This window comes from Pleurodeles waltl, chromosome 3_1, assembly GCF_031143425.1.
Source record: "Pleurodeles waltl isolate 20211129_DDA chromosome 3_1, aPleWal1.hap1.20221129, whole genome shotgun sequence".
Taxonomy (NCBI): domain Eukaryota; kingdom Metazoa; phylum Chordata; class Amphibia; order Caudata; family Salamandridae; genus Pleurodeles; species Pleurodeles waltl.
Window position 1 is genome coordinate 1,215,573,721 of NC_090440.1, and position 23,423 is coordinate 1,215,597,143.

At 45.5% G+C, this 23,423-nt stretch overlaps 1 protein-coding gene across 22 annotated transcripts in view; it reads right to left on the minus strand.

Annotated features, from left to right (window-relative positions):
- Positions 1-23,423, minus strand: part of PKNOX2 (PBX/knotted 1 homeobox 2) — a 3,670,033-nt gene that overhangs the window by 753,528 nt on the left and 2,893,082 nt on the right. For 12 of the 22 annotated variants that reach the window (XM_069224545.1, XM_069224529.1, XM_069224528.1 and 9 more), the window contains 2 exons: positions 20,625-20,796; positions 13,237-13,299 (listed from right to left, as the gene is read on the minus strand). In XM_069224545.1, the coding sequence (XP_069080646.1) occupies positions 13,237-13,299; positions 20,625-20,796 (235 nt within the window). The remainder of the gene's footprint in view (positions 1-13,236; positions 13,300-20,624; positions 20,797-23,423) is intronic. The other 10 variants (XM_069224549.1, XM_069224540.1, XM_069224538.1 and 7 more) reach the window with 1 other exon arrangement.

Genomic DNA, 23,423 nt, shown 5'->3' on the forward strand with positions numbered 1-23,423 from the left:
TAACTGTAACCCACTATAATCCTCACTATATTTCCAACTTTTATCAGCCTTACTCTGAACTTAACCCTAAAAATGATACAAACAGCTTACCCTGTTACCTTACTCTACCGCTAACCATAACACTAGCAAATACCAATGCACCTCTCACTCCAATATTTTTGCATGCCTAATTTTCTTTACCGAACATTTCTTCCCTTGTGATTTTTGATACAATACAACTGCATTTCACCGTATGTGAGTTCTTGTGAGGTGTACTCTCTTGCCAAGTACGTTTCTCAGAGGGGTTTTTATGTAAATGAAAATAGCAACACACAACTGCACTATACAAGGCATCTCTCTCTCACAAGCCTGGATCGCCCACTCACTCCACTTAGAGAATACATACCATCCCTCCAATAGCACAAAGCCATCCCAGCCCTGGTAGTAAAATCAAAAGGCAAGAATTCCATAGTACCTCCACAGCTGGGAAGGCCTCATAATGTGAAAGAATATTAAAATAGGCAGTTCCTCATGTCCCTGTCCCTCATGCAGGTGTTCAAGCCAGTGGTGGCTGCTGCAAATCTAAAGCAGTGGGGTGGTGTTTGAGGAATAATAATAATACATTTTTTTTAAAACCTACCTGCCACTCCCAGTCCTGCTGCCAGCCACCTTGGTGCTCTTCTCCCGGCAGTCACTGGGACATAACACAGACTCCCAATCCAGAAACTGCTCTCATGCTATACCAAGCATGAGACAAGTGCCTGGATTGGCCTGAGAGGGCTGGTCTGACGCTGCCTCAGGCCCAGGGAGCCTGTGCCATTTCTCCACGCTGCTTTGTAACACAGCTGGGTTGGGGAAAAGTAAGTGTGTATGTCGGTTTAGTGTCCTAAGATGGCTGGCAAAACCGACATGCGCACTTAAAGAGTGCCCAACACTCCTGCTCCCTGCCATGGCCCAGCCCCGCCCTACTCTAGATTCCATGGTTTAGTCAGACAGTGATAAATAAAATGATAATAAAATTGCTTTCTTATCATTTTATTTTTCACTGACTGACTCTGAGCCGTTGTGTTATTTGCTTGATGTGGGCTGGGCTAGAGAACGTTGAGAGAATATTGATATGGCATGGTGTTATATTCAACCCACACATCCTAATTTGCAGAAGGTTGGTAATATTGCATATGGGGCTCCTCCGCTACGACTTTTTATAACTGATCCCAGAATGAATGAGGGTGTAAACAATACAGATTCACCCTAAGTGCATGTCACCTTTGTGTTTCGAGAAAAAAATGTTTTAGATATGATAACAACATGATAATGAGAGAAGGGGTTGCAATGGAAGAACTATATAAATCAGTAATATTCCAATGTATAACACTTAAAACTTTATCTATATCCGACCCATATAGCCAACCACCTATAACAGTCACAAAAAAGTGAATATGTGATGCCCAAATGAAACCAAGAAACGTCAAGTAACAGTCTTATCACAGAAGAGAGCGGTCAAAGCCACCATGCTCAGTGAAATGCTATTTAAGTGGCCGTAGATTACTGTCTCTTACTGACATCAAGCAACAATTTTACAACGAATGAGAAATTACTGACTAGGAAAGTATAGCAGACCCTGAAACACACTTGCCTGAGCATAGTTGCAGATTCAACCTGACAGCTAATATGGTATGCCTTCTACATCTGGATGAAGGTGGCTAAGGACTCACAGTGAGGAAAGGGCTGGTCTTCGTAGTGGGTCCTCACCTCCCTCACAGGTCATGGTGAAGGGTACACAGCCACACTATCTGTTAGTGCTACTCTGGTCCCACTGACTGGAATACATGTGTACAACTGTCTTGAACAGTGACAATCTCCTGAAATCTTTGGAGTGTGGTGTGAGAAAGTAGCCTCTTTCTAGTATGGTTACCCCCACTTTTGGCCTGTTTGTGAGTGTGTGTCAGGGTGTTTTTACAGTCTCACTGGGATCCTGCTAGCCAGGACCCCAGTGCTCATAGTTAAAACCCTATCTGTCAAGGTGTTTTGCCTGTCTCACTGGGATCCTGCTGTTCAGGACCCCAGTGCTCATAATTTGTGGCCTAATGTGTGTTGTCAGTAGTGCTTAACTGTGTCACTGAAGTTCTGCTAACTAGAACGTAAGTGCTTATGCTCTCTCTGCTTCCAAATTAGTCACTATAGTTTAGTGACTTCATTTACCAATTCCAATTGGCACACTGGACCCCCCTTATAAGTCCCTAGTATATGGTACCTAGGTGCCCAGGGCATTGGGGTTCCAGGAGATCCTTATGGGTTGCAGCATTTCTTTTGCCACCCATAGGGAACTCAGACAACCCCTTCCACCGGCCTGCCATTGCAGACTGCGTGAAATAACGCACACGTTATTTCTCAGCCATTTTCACTGCACTTAAGTAACTTATAAGTCACCTTTATGTCTAACCTTCATTTGATGAAGGTTAGGTGCAAAGTTACTAAGTGTGAGGGCACGCTTGCACTAGCAAAGGTGCCCCCACATAGTTCAGGGCCATTTCCCGGGACTTTGTGAGTGCAGGGATACCATTGCACGCATGCACTACATATTGGTCAATACCTATATGTAGCTTCACAACGGTAACTCCGAATATGGCCATGTAAAGTGTCTGAGATCATGGAATTGTCCCCTCATTCCACATCTGGTATTGGGGGCTATCCCATGCATCCTGGGGGCTCCGCCATGGACCACCAGTACTGCCAAACCAGCTCTCTTGAGGCTTGCACTGCAGCTACAGCTGCAGCCACCTCACAGACAGGGTTCTGCCCCCCTGTGGTCTAAGCAGCTCAGTCCCACGAAGGCAGGACAAAGCGTTTCCTTTGGGAGGAGGGTGTTACACCCTTTTCCTTTGGAAACAAATGTTAAAGGCTTGGGAGGGGTAGCCTCCCAGAGCCTCTGGAAATGCTTTGAAGGGCACAGATGGTGCCCTCCTTGCATAAACCAGTCTACACCGGTTCAGGGACCCCCAGTCCCTGCTCTGGCATGAAACTGGACAAAGGAAAGGGGAGTCTCTCCTGAGGGTTCCTCTTCAGATTCAGCTTGCAGGTTTCCACCCGGAATCCTCTGCAACTCTTGCTTCATCCTCTGACCGTCTGATCAACTGCAGACTGCTCCAGGAGCCGCTGTAACTGCAAGAAAGTATCCAAGAAGGCTACTGTGACTGCAACTTCAGCTCCAGGCAGCAACTGCAACAGTTTCCAAGGTGTGCACGCTCTGAGGACTCCCTGTCTTCACCCTGCACCAGAAGGACCGAAGAAATCTCCTGTGGAGTGACGGAGTCACTTCCCTGCACCAGCAGGCACCTTCCAAGATGACGACCAGTTCTCTGGGACTCCTCTCCTGATGACAAGCGTGCTCCCTGGAACACCGGTTGTGGACCCCTTCGACCCAGACTGTCCTAAAGTCCAGCTGTCCAAATTTGGCAGAGGTAACAGCTTTCCTTCCTGGTCTGCAACAGTACCCATGAGCACCGCGTCATCTCTAGCTCCGGAGGCCTCTGCGCACTATTTGCAAGAATCCTTCATGCACAGCATGGCCCAGGTCCCTAGCACTTTATCCTGCGACACTCAATTCGTTGAGTTGTTCTCCAGCGGTGTGGGACCTTCTTTTGTAGTGCTTCAGCACCCGCAATTTGCACCTTCTTTGTCTCCGTGTCCTGGGACTCTCGTGGGTGCTGCCTGGTCATCTGTGGGTTCCCTCCAGTTCTGGGAGCCACCTCTGCTTCCTCAGTCCAATTTCAGGCCCCAGGTCCCTCCTGGGTCCAGGCAGCGCTATTTTGATGCAAACCGCGACATTGCTTGAATCAAGGCTTGTTGGACGAATCCACAGCGCTGCCACTCGCCTGCATCCAACATCTCGACGTGGGACATCCTTTGCATCACGCAGGAACCCGCAGCCATCTTCTTTGGTACTCTTCTGCAGACGTCTTCTAACGGGAGAATCCTCTTTTGCACCATCTTCTAGTTTGGCAGGGGCTCCTGTCCTTCCTGGAATCTTCTGGGACTTCTGGGATTGTTCTCCTCTCTTCACAGGTCTTCAGGTCCAGGAATCCACCATTTGTTGTTTTCAGTCTTGCTTGATGCTTGCAATAACTCTTATCACGACTTGTAGTGTGTCCTAAGGAAACTTGCAGTACTCTACTCCTACTTTCCTGGACTCTGGGGTGGGGTTTTTACTCACCTTTGAGGCTTTCTTACACTCCCAGGACCCCTCTACACACTATACTTGCCTGGGGGGGAATTTGTGATTCGGAATCCACTTTCTTAGTACATGGTTTGTGGTGACCGTGGCCTATTTCTTCCTATTGCATTCTATGGTATTTTCTACTGTTTGCACTATTCTGTGACTATTTACTTACCTGATTTTGGTCTCTAGTGTCTATATTGTGTATAATATTTACCTCCAGGAGTATTGCCTCTAAGTTATTTTTTGGTCTTGTGTCACTAAAATAAAGTACCTTTATTTTTGGTAACACTGAGTATTGTATTTTATTGTGTATAAGTACTGTGTAACTATAGTGGTAATGCAGGAGCTTTGCGTGTCTCCTAGTTCAGCATAAGCTGCTCTACTACAGCTACCTCTAACAGCCTAAGCTGCTAGAACACTGACTTCATTTCACTAATAAGGGATAACTGAACTTGGTATAAGGTGTAAGTACCTAAGGTACTCACTACAAACCAGGCCAGTCTCCTACATGTGGCAAATGCCTTACCTCTAAACATGGATTGAAGAACCCGAAGGTCTCAACAATCCCTTGAGCTGATTCTGAAAGTGACTCCTGGACCTGTGCTAAATGTTAATCTCCTCTTGGGTAACCAATATTCAACCGGCCCTGGGGGGGTAAGCTACACATCCACATGCATTTGCCTATGCTGCCCCCTGCAGATAAAACGACAGGGGAGGCATGTGTACAAGACGCACAGATTCTGTAAAATTGCTCATTATCATGAGAAAGAAACCTGCTTTAAACTATAACTTACCATGGAAAAAGACTATTTTATTGTTTCTGGATGAAAGGTGGCTCTGGTAATTAGGTGTTAACAATTACTAATTTTCAATCATTGTTCACTTCCCCAATTTCTCTCTATTTTGCTAATCTTTATGATAACTAACCTTGTGTCAAACCTTCGTGTCAGCGGTTAAAGTACTTGCATAGTAGTGTCCTGAAACTGATACACACTGCTTATTTCTAATTAGCCTTATCTAATGGAGGATTAACTGGTACATTGTAGTGAAGTGATACAGAGGGCTGAAATATTTCAATGAAAAGCATACCATTCAGAATTCAGGAGGATTCCAGCCTGGGCCCTCCATTTTAGATCAGAATATTTTGTTTCTTGTCTTATACTTTTTATCTTTCTTTTCTGTGCTGTTTCTGATTGGTTCTGGGTAGGTATGTTTCAAGCCAGCCAATCATTGGCCAAAAGGTGGAGTGCCCAAAGTCAGTGGCACTTCCTCCGCTATGTTGGAGGAGTGCCCCCCATTCCCATCAGCAGCAGAAGCTGCAAACCTTTCACAATTAAAGTATAATAAACTAAGGGGCAGATTTATGGAAAGTGACACTGCACTGAGTGTAGCGCCACTTTCCCTGCACCCCTTGATGCCTCACTACTACCACCATGTGTGTGGCGTATTTTAAGTATGGCACACCATGGAACAAGGTAGGGCGCAATAGCATCATTCTATGTGACGCTATTGATGTACTCTGCAGGAGTAGAGCCGAAATGTTGGCGCTATTGCTGCAGAATATGTAGGGGCCAATTCTAAATAATGGAAGCCCTCTTTTAACGCCTGCTCCGTGCTGGAACAAATGGCACAAGGAAATCTCAGAGATTTCCTTACTGACTTTTTTGCCCCCTAACAGGGAAATACCCCCTTTGCAAAAATTAAGTCTGATGCAGGCATAATGTATCGCAAAGGGTTACAAAGTGGCGTTAGTATTTTGGCCTCGTTGGGCCACATTAGTGTAAAAACAATGATGTTGATATGGCGCAAGGTGGCGCTAGGGGCTTATAAATATGCCCCTGTGTTTATTATCCTTTCATTATGAAAGGGGTGGGACATTGGGGTGACGAGCAGTGAGGGGAGTGCACTGTGCACTCCCCTCACAGCGCCTGTGTGTTTGGCTGGCCGTCTCGGGCCAGACAAACACATATGCGCAGTGTGCTCTCTCCAGCCCGGCACTGTGTTGCTGGGCTGGAGAGAGCAAGCACAGGCTCCGAGTCTGCCTGGGAGCACCCTGGCTGGGTGCTCCCAGCCAATCCTAATGCTACTTTGAGCAGCGTCAGGATTGGCCAAAGGACAGACTGGGAGCCTGCGCCTGCCCGCTGAGGAGACGACAGAGGATCGGCGGCATGAAGGTAAGTTTTTTTAAATTTATTTATTTCATTTTGCTGATCTTATCCCTCCCGCCCCCCGAATGCACTGCCTCGCCCCCTGTAACTCACGCAAGCTGCTGCTGCTGCCCAAAGTGAATGTCGGAGATTCCTACCTGTATCTCTTTGGACATTCTGTGCATGAGGCATGGGGTCTTTTGTCTGGGACAAGGTGTTGGACCTTTAAGTGGAAACGAGTTGGACATTTAGGGCCATATTTATACTTTTTGACGCAAAATTGCGCTAACGCAGTTTTGCGCCAAAAAAATTAGCGCCGCTAACGCCATTCTGAAGCGCCATGCGGGCGCCGTATTTATTCAATGATGTTAGCCGGCGTTAGCCGCCCGCGCTGTCTGGTGTGCGTTAAAAAAAACGACGTACACCAGGCAGCGCCGGCGTAGGGGGAAAATGCTGTATGGGCGTCCACAAATGGTGCAAGTCAGGCTGAGGCAAAAAAATCACCTCAACCCGATTTGCGCCATTTTTTAACGACGCCCAACCCCCATTGAAATGACTCCTGTCTTAGCAAAGACAGGCGTCATGCCCCCTTGCCCAATGGCCATGCCCAGGGGACTTCTGTCCCCTGGGCATGGTCATTGGGCATAGTGGCATGTAGGGGGGCACAAATCAGGCCCCCCTATGCCACAATTTTTTTTAAAAAAAAAAATACTTACCTGGACTTACCTTAATGTCCCTGCGGTGGGTCCCTCCATCCTTGGGTGTCCTCCTGGGGTGGGCAAGGGTGGCAGGGGGTGTCCCTGGGGGCAGGGGAGGGCACCTCTGGGCTCATTCTGAGCCCACAGGTCCCTTAACGCCTGCCCTGACCCAGGCGCTAAAATCCGGCGCTAATGCGGGTTTTTTAGACCCGCCCACTCCCAGGCGTCATTTTTGCCCGGGAGTATAAATACGACGCATATGCATCGGAGTCATTTTTTAAGACGGGAACGCCTACCTTGCATATCATTAACGCAAGGAAGGTGTTCACGCAAAAAAATGACGCTAACTCCATGAACTTTGGTGCTAGACGCGTCTAACGCCAAAGTATAAATATGGAGTTAGTTTTGCGTCGAATTTGCGTCGAAAAAAACACCGCAAATTCGGCGCAAACGGAGTATAAATATGCCCCTTAATAGCTCACCAAGGAAGTCAACCCATGCAGAAACAGAAATGGTTGCCAGGTTTTTTAGCCCCCTAAGGTGAGGTCCAATGGAAGCCAAAAGTCCAGCCATTGCTTTTTAAGTGGGGAAAACTCTTGGGAGACCACTGAATCTTCAAATTAATATAGCAATGCACACAATGAAGAACATGCCACAGTGCAACCAACTACCGTTGTGGACTCATATTTTTATGCTAGAGGTGCATCCTTGCAGGTGTGCCTTGTGGCTTCTTTGGTCTGGTAATGCGTTTAGTCACAAAAGCAGAGTTCGTAAAGACTCTAATCTTCGGGAGGTTGCTAAATACTTCAAACAAGAAATGCAGGCCCTTGCAGCCCCAGCAGTGCGGAGGGGTCCTCACTGTTCGTGGGTGGGCCTATTCAGTTTAACTCATATGGATTATACTGGTACGTAACTCGGTGGGGGAGGGAACATCATTTTGCTTTACGCCGCTGAGTAAAGTAGTAATGGAAAGCTACAGGGTACAGTGTGTGAGGTACAAGTTTAGCACAATACAAAATATTAAAAGCTTTCAGCTAACAGGGAGGCTTCTCATAAATGTTGAATGTGACAGAAAAATGCTTTCGGATCGAATTATTCTGGAGAACAGCAGTGGAGCATAACAACAGTTGCCCCAGTCAGTAACATCATGTCTATGAATGAAAGGCCATAGGGGAGGACAGAGGTTTGTCTGACCAAATAGCATTATCGCTTGTACATTTACTCTTGAGGGTGTTGGCAAAAACGTTTCTAGTCAACTGGCATCACATGTTCAGTTAAAATGACAGACTGCTTCACCTAGGGTACAGAGCCTACTGATTCCTATGACCTTTCTAACACCCTTAAGGGTTTAAACCAGTAGTTATGACCAGAGATTCCAGTTTTATGGTATTTATTTTTTATACAGTTCCCTCTGTAATAATCTTATCGATATTTATACATATATTTTTGGTTTTAAGAAAAATTGCCAAATTGCAGCCAGTTTATTTATATATGTATTTACCTGATAAATGTGCAATCACACTTGGTTGTTTGTTGGGTTTTAGCACTATATGCAGTCCTATGTAATATAGCAGTGCCCTAACATAAACAAAGCACAAAATCACTGAAGAGCAACAAAGTGGTGTGTGTGAGCATCATGAGCAAAGACCAGGCAGTAAATGGGCAGAATAAGCACGCAAGGCATTTATACTCTGCCACCAAACTATATTAGTATTTATCGTTAAAGGGTGCACTTATATGTGCGCAGTCGATTCAATTCCGAGGAGGAGTGTTTTATGGAAAAGCATCCTTTATTGTGAAGTGCAAAAAGCGTGCTAAACTACCTTACCAGCATAAAACATGCTTGGAGGAAAGGCACACACTCGTGTAGTTTGAAGACCCAGCGTTTCAAATGGCCCCTTCCGCAACCATCATGTGAACATTTCAGTTGCAGTTATTTTCAGAGGTGAATGGACAAGATGAGGTTTACGTCAACGAAAGAGAGCCAGGAGCATAGTGTCATTTCTAGGAATAACAGCAAGCTTTGGATTTGGTACAGGGCTGTTTCTGGTCTGAGCTGCAACAGAAATCAAAGTTGATGATTCAGTCCCTAGCCTGCATTTGTGTGCAGGGATGACATTCCCGAGATAATGTAACATCTTGCAGCCAGCCTTCCGCATTTTTAATGGGATCACATGAAGCTATTAGCAGGGGACCTAAATGTAAGCAATGTGGCGTTACCGTCAGAGTTGCCGACTTTTGCACTGGGGAACGAGGTTTGAGTCTTGCATCGGCTCAACAATTTCAGATTCTGGGCAAATTACTTAATCTCTCCATGGCATGTCTATAAATATAACATTTATGTGACCTTGTAGGAGAGGTAGGGAACAAGCGGAGGAGAGTGAGTGGTTTCTGAAGCACAGTGCCCGAACCGGAATGGGGCAAAGAGGGTGGGGGAATGGGAGGGGGTAGAAGAAATAGTACCTGCATCTCAGCGGACAGCCACTAATCAAGTGGAATTAATCTGCACTAAACTGGTGCTCCTCAGCACTGAATGGAAATGATGTGTGGACCAATTAGGAAGGAGCAAAGAAGAGCGACACTGAGGTCAACCTATGGTAAGCAGGAGGAGGGATCAAACTCTTTTTACTGAATCAAGCAGGTCTCGCAGACAGTGCATGCACGCTGCTTAGGCTCGACCTAAACCAATTCATACCAACTCACACATGTGAGTATATTCAGAAATCCTTGGCAAGTTGTTTTCTACAATGAAAGTGGTCATACATACACTCCTAGCAAAAGCAGAATTAAATCAGTTCTCAGAGTACGAAAGGCAAATAAGCACATATAGGTGGTCATTACGACCCTGGCGGTCGGAGACCGCCAGGGGTAATGTAGCGTCCGTACCGCCAACAGGCTGGCGGTACGGAGGCCCTTATTACGACCGCGGCGGTAGCGCCGCGGTCGCACCGCTGGGGCCGGCGGTTTCCCGCAGTTTTAGCCCCGGCGGTGATAATCCGCCAGGGCAGCGCTGCAAGCAGCGCTGCCCTGGGGATTATGACACCCCTACTGCCATCCTGTTTCTGGCGGTTTGCACCGCCAGGAAGAGGCTGGCGGTAAGGGGTGTCCTGGGGCCCCTGGGGGCCCCGGCCAGCAATTCACTGTCTGCATAGCAGACAGTGAAAAGCGCGATGGGTGCTACTGCACCCGTCGCACGGCCGCAACACCACCGGCTCCATTAGGAGCCGGCTCCTATGTTGCGGCCTCATCCCCGCTGGGCCCGCGGGCGCAAACTTGGTTTGCGCCCGCCGACCCAGCGGGAATGTCGTAATGGGGGCTGCGGGAGTGCGGCCGCACGGCGGTTACCGCTTGGCGGGCGGCGGTAGCCGTCCGCCAATGTCGTAATGACCCCCATAGTCTCTAAAGAAAGGAGTAATCCTACACAAACAAATTTCTGAGTTTGTGAATTTGGGCCTCTTGTTTTGTGTATAGATTTGGGATGAAGATGTCAAGTCACATTATGTATGTCAATTTAATATTATTGCACCAAGGTAGAGGTAAGGGCATGTAACTAATTAGACTGCCTCAAAAAGACTTTTTATTGGAAAAAGAAATCTGTCACCAGTTAAGAAGGCTCGGACTTCAGCCAGAGTAGATCTGATGCTCCAAGCAGGCAATGTTGAGTGGCCCCTAGACAAGGCTGTTTATTGTAGGCTTTGGATATACATCCCAGACTACTGTGCACCAGTCTCTGTCACTGGTGTCGCACTTTCACCATCAATGGCAAACTTCCAATATATTTGAGGTGGCATGAAGCTTAGTAAACATTGAGCTGCTGATTGATGATCTGGCAAATCTTGATATTTTAATAGCTGGCACTGGCAAAAGAAGAGTCACACTTAAACATAAGCGATGGTTTCTTAAAGCCACATCTTATTTAGCAAATTACACACAAGTGCCACAGTACCTAATGCAGCAGTTCTTAACCTGTGGTATGGGAACCGTGGCTGTCAGCAACACCAAAATGTATGCTAAGTAAATTAAATAATATTAATAGATTAATAAAGTGTGTAGAAATAAAGAAGCAAAATGTCAAATTGAAAATGTTTAAACGATCAGTAAACGCGAAGGTACTAACACTGGATGCCATCAATTAAGTTAGTGCCCTCAAATTGATTTAGAGGAGTAGTACAAATGCATCAAACAGAAAATAGCATGGACGATGTGTTGCCTCAGATTAATGTATAAGATCTGCAACCTTCCCATTAAAATTAAAATTCAGATTTTTTATATTTTTGTGAATTAAATTAAAACGTCATCATTTTTATATTTTTAATGAATGCTTGTGTCTGTATTTTTTGTGTAGTGTTTTGAGGTTCTAGTCTTCAAAGTTGCTTAAGCTGTGGTGGCTTCCATTACTGACTCAGTGGAGTCCACGAACTCCTAGAATTCAGTGAGGGTCCACAGAAGGCAGAAAAGAACCACTGACCCTTTGCCACTGACTAGTGTATCTCACTATTCCAGCCCATTTGAATGTTGGAAATAAATGCAAGAAGATGGGTGTGCCTATATTCGTCAAACTATTATAGGTGCAAAGAAAACACAGAACCAATGTTGCAAGAATATTATTTCAACATAAAGCAATGCTTCAAAGTCACGGCATGCTTTCCTGACAACAAGCTGATGATAGCAACATGAGTCAGCGCCATTGAACGTTCTCTCAAAATGTTTACTTTAAGCACACTTGCAAAATATTTTTCCCCTGGATTACCCTGCTGCCAAGTATCCCACGCTTCCTGGTACACCTTCAACCTGCCCTGATTCGTAGTTCAATACCACTGCCTCGGGTTTATGAAAACTCGTAAATCTGGGGCAACGTCAAAATGCTATGGGTGTTGCTGTGACATGCCCACAGCAACACCCATTGTACGTGCCTTCCACGCAAAGAGCTGCATGTGAAGCAGCCATTTACAAGGTAGCGTTAAGCCACAAAAAGTGGCTTAACACCACCTTGCAAATACGGTGCAGTGGATAGCGCCACTGAAGCGTCACTAAAAGGGATGTTCCGGTGGCGCTAGGGGCTCTTAAATATGCACCTTAATCTCTCCATGGCCATGCCTATAAATATAAAATTAGCATGACCTTGTGGGAGAAGTATGGGGCAAGCTGGAGGAGAGTAACTGGTTTCTGAAGTACAGGGCCAGAACTGGAATAGGGCAAAGAGTGCAGGAGAAATGAGAGGGAGATAGAAGAAACAGTACCTGCATCACAGCGGGCGGCCACTAATTAAGTGGAAATAATGTGTACTAGGCTCGTGCTTCTCAGCTTGGAATGGAAGTGATGTATCGGGTGCATGAACCAATTAGGAGGCAGCAAAGAAGAGTGACAATGGAGTCAACCTGTGGTTTAGCAGCAGGTGGGATCAAAGTCATTTTACTGAATACAGCAGGTCTTGCAGACCGTGCATGCACGCTGCCTAGGCTCGACCTAAAAAGAAAGATTACTGCGTCAATGAGGAAGGTGATGGACCTCTCAAACACCAGTGCAAATTTTCAAGACCAATAATATTTAAAACATTTTCATAATAGGAGGACTTGTTATCTGTGGTTTAGTCGTTTGTAGGAGCCATTATTTTTTTTGAATGTATATTTATGGGCACTGAAATAAGCTAGAGGCTAGATCTTGCCCAAAAGAGACAAGCTGATGAAATCTGCTTCACAGCAGAAGGCCTATAAAATATAAGAAGAGGCATCTGTCATCTTGTTTTAAACAACAATGTTCCTGGGCGCTTTTTTTATCCCGCTCACAGAATTACCAGGCAGCTGTGAAATCTTTCTAAAGCAATTTCACAGGAAACCAGGCACTTTCTGAAACAGATGGCCATTCCAAAAGAAGAGATAAGTGTTTGGGGAACGAAACCAGAAACAGGTTAGCCCTGTCCTGTTCCAGGTGCAGGTTTGGATTGGGGCAGACAATAGGTCAGGGCACCAAAATAAAAGTGGCCCCATTAGTGAATTAGCTGATAAAAATGTAGCCAACTTTTGCAAACTGGGGCAGTTTTGAACTTGTAAAAATATGCTCTATAAGTATTTTGCAAGGTATGGAAGATTGCATAGATTTAAACTTGCTACATGCAATGTTTGTTTTAACATTCTGGAAAATAAGTAGTAAAAACCACCCCAGCAGATCATAAAACAGGCCTCTACATACTGACCTGGCAGAGCCTGATTGCATTGTAGGCCAGTCTGACCATGTCTCGGTGTATGTGGAGACAATTCTGCAAAGAGAGAGAAAGGTTTTTGTGCACGCTCTACCTCGCACATATAAAATGCTTAGTTCTCAATATTGACCAGTTAAAAGGGCACAACACCAATATTAGGGAGCCCAAATTGCAAATCATTTATTACTGAATGCCCTGTGTGTGTGAGATCAAAAACATGTCATGCTCCTGTTAAACAAGAAGCCATCTTACAATGTGCAGGCGAGGAAGGATTAAAGTACCTGGCACAATTTGCTACACCACTCGTCCAACTCAAGTCTGCTTACATAAGCAACTGGAATTCTTAACCATCCCGAGCACAAGCTGTCAGTCAGAAAGTAGAGCTCTGGCGTTGTTATTTCCTGTACATTTGTACGGAGAGTATGTGACATTTGTAAGGTCCTTAGTGCTTTTGGAGTGGTGGCATTCTTTTAGGTTCTATGTAAAGTGCCCTCCTTTAGGGTGCAAGACACTATTAACTGGCATCCCACATAGGTCCATACCCTGCCTAGATCTTGCAAATGTTTGGCCCGGATAGGGGCAAGCAAAGGAGGCCATTGGTCCACAGGTCGAATTTCTTGTCCCTGGTCTCACAAGGGTGAGACAGGGGACAGGAAATAGAATGGGGCGTTGCAGGCAGCGTGTCACTTTGGGTCACAGAGTCATGATGGCAGGGGCTATTTAAGCCTGTGTCAACTTGGCCTTTTGCTTTTAACCGGACCGTCACAACATTTGGGCTGGGGCTGTAATGGCACTCGGCGACTTGCAGAACAATTATCCCTCCTCCCACTCCAGTTTAGGCGGCGGAGTGTCAGGTAGCAGAGAATGATCTGGGCTCCCCATACAAATACTATTTGGGGCAGCACTGAGAAGATGGGTAGCAAACTTTATTCTGCAAAGGAAAGTTGCACTGGCTCTGGGGGGCCACGGGTTACAGTTTTACCAACAGAGGCCATGGGGCTGTCGCTCCTAGTCCACATCATAAGGCCCCTCTGGCAGCACAGTGTTGGAGGAGTGGGGATGGAGGCAGGTCATCAAGCTTATGGAGGGCTGGGACTGCCTCTCGACAATACAGGTGGTTTTAACTGTGTGGTCCAATAAGATTAATGGAAGCAAGTCCTTAGTGATGTGGCACTTTTCTGTGTTGGACTTACATGTAACCTTTGCAAATATGGATCTTTTTATCAATCATTTTTACATATGATGTGATATGTGCAAACAGACTGTATTGTATGTATTTTGATGATGCAATGTTCTTAATATTATGAGACTTAGAACTGCTGGTCAGCTGTAGAATGTTCTATTTACTGTTTTGATGTGAATAAACATGTCCTGTTACCCAAGCTTCATATTTGATGTGTTAACATCCGTGCACTGAATGTCTGAGTGGTACCGCTGTTTGTGTAGAGGCAGAGAGGCGGAGCTAGTCATTGTGAATGTGCCAGCTGGTGAAAGAGCCAGACGCAGACTTGATCCCACTCTACCACCCCTCCAGTAAGCCAATGCCAACACTGCTTGTGAGGCACTAAGCGGGAAGTGTGCAAGGGCGAGCATGACGGCTGTAGTCAGCAGCCACAGAGAGAAAGCCCAGCATCCAGCAGAAATAGCTCTGCTAGGTCTGTGTGCGGCTTGAAGGGTTGACCAATGAGCTCCCGCCTAAGAACCCTCTTGGAGTTCTCCTGCCGCCTACTGGCTTCAGGCTATTACAACAGTGGTCCTGGAATTCAGAGCACTTGGAGGAGGCTGAAAAGAGGCTAAATGTGGGAAATGCGGGGACCCAGCAGGACAAGCAGGGGCACCACACCTGGAAAAAAGGGACAACCATCTTAAAATCTAGAAGCTTTGAACATATGATCAAATTAACTGACGCAAAACAAATTCACCCTGATTACATTTTTTCATATCGCTGGGAAAAGCTTTAATCCCTAAGTAACGGCATATTAACCGATACAAAATGTGTAATTTTTACAGGTTAGAATCAAAGCCAGGCTGTACTTTCCTATTGTCACCCAGAAAGTATAGTATCCGTGCTGCCATCAACCACAAAGTGAATATAAACCTAACTTTTCTGGAATGCACATGGAGGCACGAATGCTAGAGCCCATAGCCCAAAGAAGTTAGTGCTGCTCTCATTCAATCACCCCAGCTGAAAAACTCAGGGAACTCAAATCCAAACTAGAACTAGAAATCATGCAAACAATGCACACAATGGAAATACAGGGAGTGCAGAATTATTAGGCAAATGAGTATTTTGACCACATCATCCTCTTCATGCATGTTGTCTTACTCCAAGCTGTATAGGCTCGAAAGCCTACTACCAATTAAGCATATTAGGTGATGTGCATCTCTGTAATGAGAAGGGGTGTGGTCTAATGACATCAACACCCTATATCAGGTGTGCATAATTATTAGGCAACTTCCTTTCCTTTGGCAAAATGGGTCAAAAGAAGGACTTGACAGGCTCAGAAAAGTCAAAAATAGAGAGATATCTTGCAGAGGGATGCAGCACTCTTAAAATTGCAAAGCTTCTGAAGCGTGATCATCGAACAATCAAGCGTTTCATTCATAATAGTCAACAGGGTCGCAAGAAGCGTGTGGAAAAACCAAGGCGCAAAATAACTGCCCATGAACTGTGAAAAGTCAAGCGTGCAGCTGCCACGATGCCACTTGCCACCAGTTTGGACATATTTCAGAGCTGCAACATCACTGGAGTGCCCAAAAGCACAAGGTGTGCAATACTCAGAGACATGGCCAAGGTAAGAAAGGCTGAAAGACGACCACCCCTGAACAAGACACACAAGCTGAAACGTCAAGACTGGGCCAAGAAATATCTCAAGACTGATTTTTCTAAGGTTTTATGGACTGATGAAATGAGAGTGAGTCTTGATGGGCCAGATGGATGGGCCCGTGGCTGGATTGGTAAAGGGCAGAGAGCTCCAGTCCGACTCAGACGCCAGCAAGGTGGGGGTGGAGTACTGGTTTGGGCTGGTATCATCAAAGATGAGCTTGTGGGGCCTTTTCGGGTTGAGGATGGAGTCAAGCTCAACTCCCAGTCCTACTGCCAGTTCCTGGAAGACACCTTCTTCAAGCAGTGGTACAGGAAGAAGTCTGCATCCTTCAAGAAAAACATGATTTTCATGCAGGACAATGCTCCATCACACGTGTCCAAGTACTCCACAGCGTGGCTGGCAAGAAAGGGTATAAAAGAAGGAAATCTAATGACATGGCCTCCTTGTTCACCTGATCTGAACCCCATTGAGAACCTGTGGTCCATCATCAAATGTGAGATTTACAAGGAGGGAAAACAGTACACCTCTCTGAACAGTGTCTGGGAGGCTGTGGTTGCTGCTGCACGCAATGTTGATGGTGAACCGATCAAAACACTGACAGAATCCATGGATGGCAGGCTTTTGAGCGTCCTTGCAAAGAAAGGTGGCTATATTGGTCACTGATTTGTTTTTGTTTTGTTTTTGAATGTCAGAAATGTATATTTGTGAATGTTGAGATGTTATATTGGTTTCACTGGTAATAATAAATAATTGAAATGGGTATATATTTGTTTTTTGTTAAGTTGCCTAATAATTATGCACAGTAATAGTCACCTGCACACACAGATATCCCCCTAACATAGCTAAAACTAAAAACAAACTAAAAACTACTTCCAAAAATATTCAGCTTTGATTTTTATGAGTTTTTTGGGTTCATTGAGAACATGGTTGTTGTTCAATAATAAAATTAATCCTCAAAAATACAACTTGCCTAATAATTCTGCACTCCCTGTAATGAAAATCTGCAGTAAGAGGTCCAGCACGGTCCACCACTGAAGGAAAGACACTCACACAAAGCCCAAAAACATTAAACCTAATGCCTTCAAAATTTCTAAAATGAGACCCCACAGCTCTTTTTTGTTAATGGCTAATGCTTATGTCTAGTCATTGAATCAGTTGAGTTTCGGAGGGGGCAAGGTCAATTCTGGGGGTCTCTGGGTCCTATAGGGCTCTCAGTGGCCAGAGACGAAGTGGTATGTTGACATCATACTTGTGTTTCATTGTGTACAACATTCTTATTCACTTTGCTGAACTAGATATATAATATTAGCTAGGAATCTAAAGTGGGGCTGCTTCTTCATTACATGAAAAAGCATTGGTAAAGCCAATTTGTTTTACTTATGCAAGAGCTACTGGCTTTGCTGATGTCATTTAGTGATGTTTAAAGCAGTGTGGAAAGGAATGGAGTAGAGTACAGTGGCAGGAGTGATATGGCGCAGAGTGGAGTGGCAAACAATGGATATGCAGAGAGTAGAGTGGATCTGAGTGGACTGCACTGACGAAAAATGAAGTGGCATAGAGTAGAGTGGATTAGAGGAGAGAGGCGTAGAGTGCAGTGTCATACAGTAGCATACAGTTACGTGGAGTGGTGTGGAGTGGCATAAAGTTGAGTGGAGTGGCGTAGAGTGGAGTGGATTAGCATAGATTAGAGACGTGTAGAATGGTGTAGAGCGCAGTGGTGTTCAGTGGAGTGGCATAGAACAGAGTTGAGATGAGTTGAGTGGAATAGAGAGGAGTAGGGTAGATGAGAGTGGAGTAGAGGGGATTGAGGCAGAGTGGCATACAGTGCAGTGGAGCAGAGAGGAGTAGAGTTGAGTGGCATGGCACAGAGTGATGTAGGGTGGTGTAGAGTGGAGTAGAGTAGAGTGGCATACAGTGTAGCACAGTAGAGTAAGGTAAAGTTGTACAGAGTGGGTTAGAGTGGCTCAGAGTGCATAGAGTAGAGTGCAAAGTGTGCAGTGAGGTGGGGTATAGTGGTGTAGAGTGGCACTGTGTGGAGTGGAGTGGTATGGCGTAGTGTGGCGTGGCACAGAATAGAGTGTTGCAGAGTAGAGTTTAGTGGCGTACAGTGCAGTGGCATGGAGTAGAGAGATGCAGAATACAGTGGCATAGAGTGCAGTGACAGAGTAGAGTAGTGCAGAGTAGAGGAGCACTCTACTCCACTTCACTCTAATCTGTACCTCTCTACTCTATGCCACTGCGCTCTACTGCACACACGGCTTGGGGTACCGTAGAGTGGTGAAAACTACAGTGCAGTGGGGTAGATGAGAGTGGTGTAGAGAGGAGTAGCATGGAGTGATGTAGAGTGGAGTGGAGCAGAGTGGAGTAGAGTGGCCTGATATGACATGGAGTGGAAGTAGAATAAAGTGGCATAGAATGAGTTGGAGTGGCTTGGGGTACCGTAGAGTAGAGTGGTGAAAAGTGAAGTGGGTAGAGTGCAGTGGCATAGAGTAGAGTGCGATAGCATAGAGTGTAGTGGCATAGAGTAGAGTGGTGCAGAGTAGAGAGGCATAAAGTGCACTGGCATAGAGTGCAGTAGTGTAAAGTGGTGTAGAGTAGAGTGGCAGAGTGCAAAGGCGTAGAGAGGTGCAGAATAGAGTAGAGTGGCATAGAGTGCAGTGGTACGGGGCATTGGAGTAAAGGGGTGCAGAGTTGAGGAGAGTGGCGTACAGTGCAGTGGGGCAGACGAGAGTGGTGTAGAGTGGAGTAGCATGGAGTGATGTAGAATGGAGTGGAGCAAAGTTGAGTAGAGTGGCCTGGTATGGCATGGAGTTGAAGTAGAATAAAGTGGCATAGAATGAGTTGGAGTGGCTTGGGGTACCGTAGAGTGGTGAAAAGTGAAGTGGGTAGAGCGCAGTGGCATAGAGTAGAGTGGTGTAGAGTAGCATTATGTGGAATGGAGCACGGTAGAGTGACATATAGTAACATTGTGTGGAGTGGGGTGGCATAGAGTAAACTTGCAGAGAGTGGCATAGAATAGAGTGGTGTAGAGTGAAGGGGAGTAGAGTGGACTGGCTTAGAGTGTAGTGGTATAGAGTAGAGTGGTGCAGAGTAGAGGACAGTGTTGTAGAGTGCAGTGGTGCAGAGTAGAGTAGAATGGCACAAAGTGCAAACATGTGGAGTGCAGTGGGATAGAGTACAGTGGTGCAGAGTAGAGTGCAGTGACAGAGTGCAGTGGCATGGAGTACAGTGATGCAAAGTTCAGTAGCATAGAGTGTAGTGGCATAGAGTAGACTGGTTCAGAGTACAGTATAGTGGCGTAGAGCAGTGGTTCCCAACCTTTGGCTTCTGTGGAACCCCACTTTATCATTACTGGATCCCAGTCTCCGCTACTGAATCATTATTGGAATCCGGGAACTCCCCCTGAGTCAGTACTGAAAGCTGGGGAGTTAATCCGCTAATAATATTTACATTTTCTAAGCAGTCGCTAATCCCTGAGGAGGCTTCATGGATCCCCAGCGGTCTCCGTACCACAGCTTGGGAGCCATTAGCATAGAGTTCAGTGACATATAGCAGTGCAGAGTGCTGTGCCGTACAGTGAAGTGACAGAGTAGAGTGGTGTGGATTTGAGTGGTGCAGAGTTCAGTGGCACAGAGTAGAAAGGCATAAAGTGCAGTGGCATAGAGTAGAGTCATGCAGAGTTGAGGGCAGTGACATAGACCGCACTAAGCCCGAAGGTGTCAAAGCAGTGCAGTAGAGCGCAGTGGCATAGAGTAGAGAGGTACAGATTAGAGTGAAGTGGAGTAGAGTGCAGCATCATAGAGTGCAATGGCATAGAGTTGTGCAAAGTAGAATAGAGTAGCATAGAGTGCAGTGGCATAAACTGCAGTGGTGTACAGTGGTGTGGTGTGGCATGGAGTGCAGTAGCATAGATTACAGGGCGGTGGGGTGGGAGAGAAATGAAGCAATATGGAAGGGGGATGAGTGGAAGGGAGTAGAAGCTACATGGACAGAGATATGGGAAACAGACTTAAAACACGAGCTCTCATATGCTTGAACACAAAACAAAATGTAGTTGCAAAAACGGGAGCAGTCGATGGACACAAGTACTTGGCTCATGCTCCAGGGGTAGGGCCAAACACAAGAAGAGGGAATGAAACCTGCATGTCATAGGAGTATCACTGAAGCTAACAAATGGTAAGCTGTGGGCAGGGGCTGTAAGCCCAAAGTATGCAAAAATAGTTTAGCAGAGACTTGGCATGCGCTGTCTATGCGAAACCTAAAAAGAAGGAATACATTTGCAAGTTGTATTAACTGGAAAAGAGGACAGCTAACACAGCAGATGAAAAGAACATATCTATGCTATGAGCCAATTCCATCTTCCACCAAAGGAGATGTGTTCCAAAGCTTGGATTCTTAAGAGGTGTTCCTAAGTTGGCTCTTGTCGGCCATTTGACATGGTCCAGTGAGCACAGCTATTGATTGCATAGTGCGCCTTCCTCCCGAACTGTATAGGCAGTGACTTCAAGATACTATAAACAGGCACTAGGTCTAATGGAAGATTCTTTACATTACCAAATTGTCTAGCTCAGGGTCCTCGCTGAAGAAAGGCTTGTGCTCCTGCTCCTGCTTGTGAACGAAGTTTTCGATGTCAACATCAAAGCTGGCGGAGGTGATGCACTCAGAACCCTGCGTGGCCTGCTCACATTTCTCAAAGAGGAGGGTCAGGAGCGGGAAAAGTGGATGCCTGCAGGTAGAGGGAAAAAGCAGAATCAAAAGGTTAGTTGCAGTGTTAGTTGCATCGACCACAATCTCAGCTTGCGACCCTCCCTGAAGGACTAGAAATATTGAAGTACACATTTTTGACATGTTGCAATGATGCAAAATTCTACGATGGCTCAGAAAAATACTTCAACTTTTGGACTCCAGATGCACTAGAAAGTCGCAGTCCTAACAGGTTCTTCAAGATTCCTCGACACTCATTTAGAAGTGAAGGGGACTGCAAGCGTCCCTGTATTTTTCCCTCTCTGTCCAGCTCTGAATTATTTCAGATATTAGTTTTCACCATGTGCTTCCTGTCTCATCGTGACTTCTGCTTTTGATTCTCTTGTGGCTTTTTACTTCTCTGAATTTCTCTTATTTCCTTTCCTCTTTTGCTCATCTTTCTTTTCTACATTTCCATTTGCTTCTTCTTTTTGCAATCTTTAATTTACCTTTGCTTCATTCCTTTCTTTTTTGGTTCTGCCGTATTCCAAATACCTCAGGTTTTCATTTCTATCTGATCTAAAATCTTAATGCCTGTTTTGGTAACTTGCTTTCCCCCTCGCTCACACTTTTCCATCTTCTTTCTCCTTCTTTTCTTCTAGCAACCTGTTTCCCTGTTTATTATGGGCCCCCTCCGCATTTCTTTCTCTTCCTACTTTTACACGTCTTTCCTGTCTCGCCACATCTTCAGGACTCCTCCCCCTATTTCAGCCTTGAACCTTCTATCTCTTTTTTTCCGTTCTCGTCCTCTCATTCACTTCATTTTCAGTGTCTCCCTCTTTTTACATCTCTCCTTTGCCTCTGATGTCTTACTTTCCTCCTAATATGTCATTCTTGTCTCTCTCACTGCTCCCAGTCTCTCATCTGTAATACTGTCTCTCAACTTGCATGTATCCCTCTCTTTTTACCTGTCCCTCCACCTCCATACTTTTCTTCTACCACACATATCTAACTGCCTCCCCTTCCTATATTGCTTCTCAATATATTCAGCTATGTATTTATCTAAGTTGGATATAGAGCTCCAGCTTTGTTGCAAAGCAACAGAAAATTGTTCAAAGGGGTGATACTATAGACAGCAATGTCAAGGGTTGGAGCAAGAGGGTGTAAAATGAGCTCGCTGCTGGACCATCAATTATTCTTCCCATTCTCTTCCTGTTCCTAAACAAAGATTCTCAATGTTGTCCATGATCACTGTGAGGCAATGCCTCTTTCTGTATGGTCACTCCCTAAGTTTGGATTAATGATGCTGTTTTTTCGACTCTGAGAGTGCACTGAGGCTTGCTAACCAGACCTCAGTACCAGTGGCCTGAAAGTTCAAAAGTGTATATCTGACTGGCCTATACCCAAATTGCATAAGCTAACTTACTTTTAAGTCCCTAGTATGTGGTATCAGGTGTAGCCTGGGCCTTTAAGTTAGACTGTCCCCTCAGACACTGCAGCACTTGTGCCTCCCTGAGGGGGAAAAGATAAAACGTGACTCCCAGCTTGCCACTGCAGGCTTGTAGAGCAGTTCAAAACTGCTAACTCGTCTTTGCCATTTAAAGCAATGGCAAAAACCCCAAATCCCTTTTTAATGTGTGCAAGTCATCACTACAGAACACCTATCAAGTCCTATGGCAGGGTGCAGCATATCAGAAAGTGTGTTTAACATGTTCTAAGAGTAAAAGTTTACTATTGTCATTTTTACAGCAAGAGAGGTTGGTAGCCCCATTGGCAACACACAGTTAGACACAGCAAACCAGCTGTGCTAACTTCTGGATAGGAGTACCAAAGCTGGTACTTCACAGTATCAAACAACTCACTACACTGAGGTCACCTTGATGCCCAAGTCAACATTTATGTAACTTGTTGCCACATGCAAATTTGGGAAAGTTGCCATTGTGTTGCCCAAGCTATTGAGTGGCCATCTACCAAATCACACTCATGCCTGTGATGGAAACAGGTGGAAACCCTATTCCAGACTTCTGACTGGTACTGCAATGCCTAATAGTGATAGACAGTGCACCTCAGATGTACTAATTAACAAGAGAAAACATACACACTTTAGAAGGGTTGGCTACGTGTCCTTGGATGCCTCTTAAAGACTGTCTGGAATGGACCTGCCATGGTTGCCTATCAAGCAGAAACCCTACCTATTTTATTATTAGCCTGGTGAAACATCTGAGGGCCTTCTGCCTGTCAAGAGGAGTCCTGTTTTTACTAGCAGTCTGTCTGTCTGTATGTTGTAGGGTGCGGTCAGAATTCTGCCGCCCTGTGCAATGCACACTTTGTTGCAAGGTAAGTTAAACGCCATGATATGGCATATTACCAAGCAAAATTCTTAATATTTGAGATTCATTTAAGAGTTTATTTATGATATTTGTTTTATTCCAGAGCTTCTCTTTTTAGTACTGGAGAAGCCCATGGCAGGCATTTATGTCCAACTGCCAGGGCGCAGACTACCTCATACTGAATTGTGGTGAAGCCCCATAAGACTGGTTGGTGGTCTGAAACTGTGCTGTCTTCTTCCCACACTGCTCCCGAGTATCACCTCTGTGTGGGCCTCTATGTGTTTCCCTCACTGGGCGTGTCTGCGTGTATTTCTGTGACTGGGCATATTTGTCCGTATGC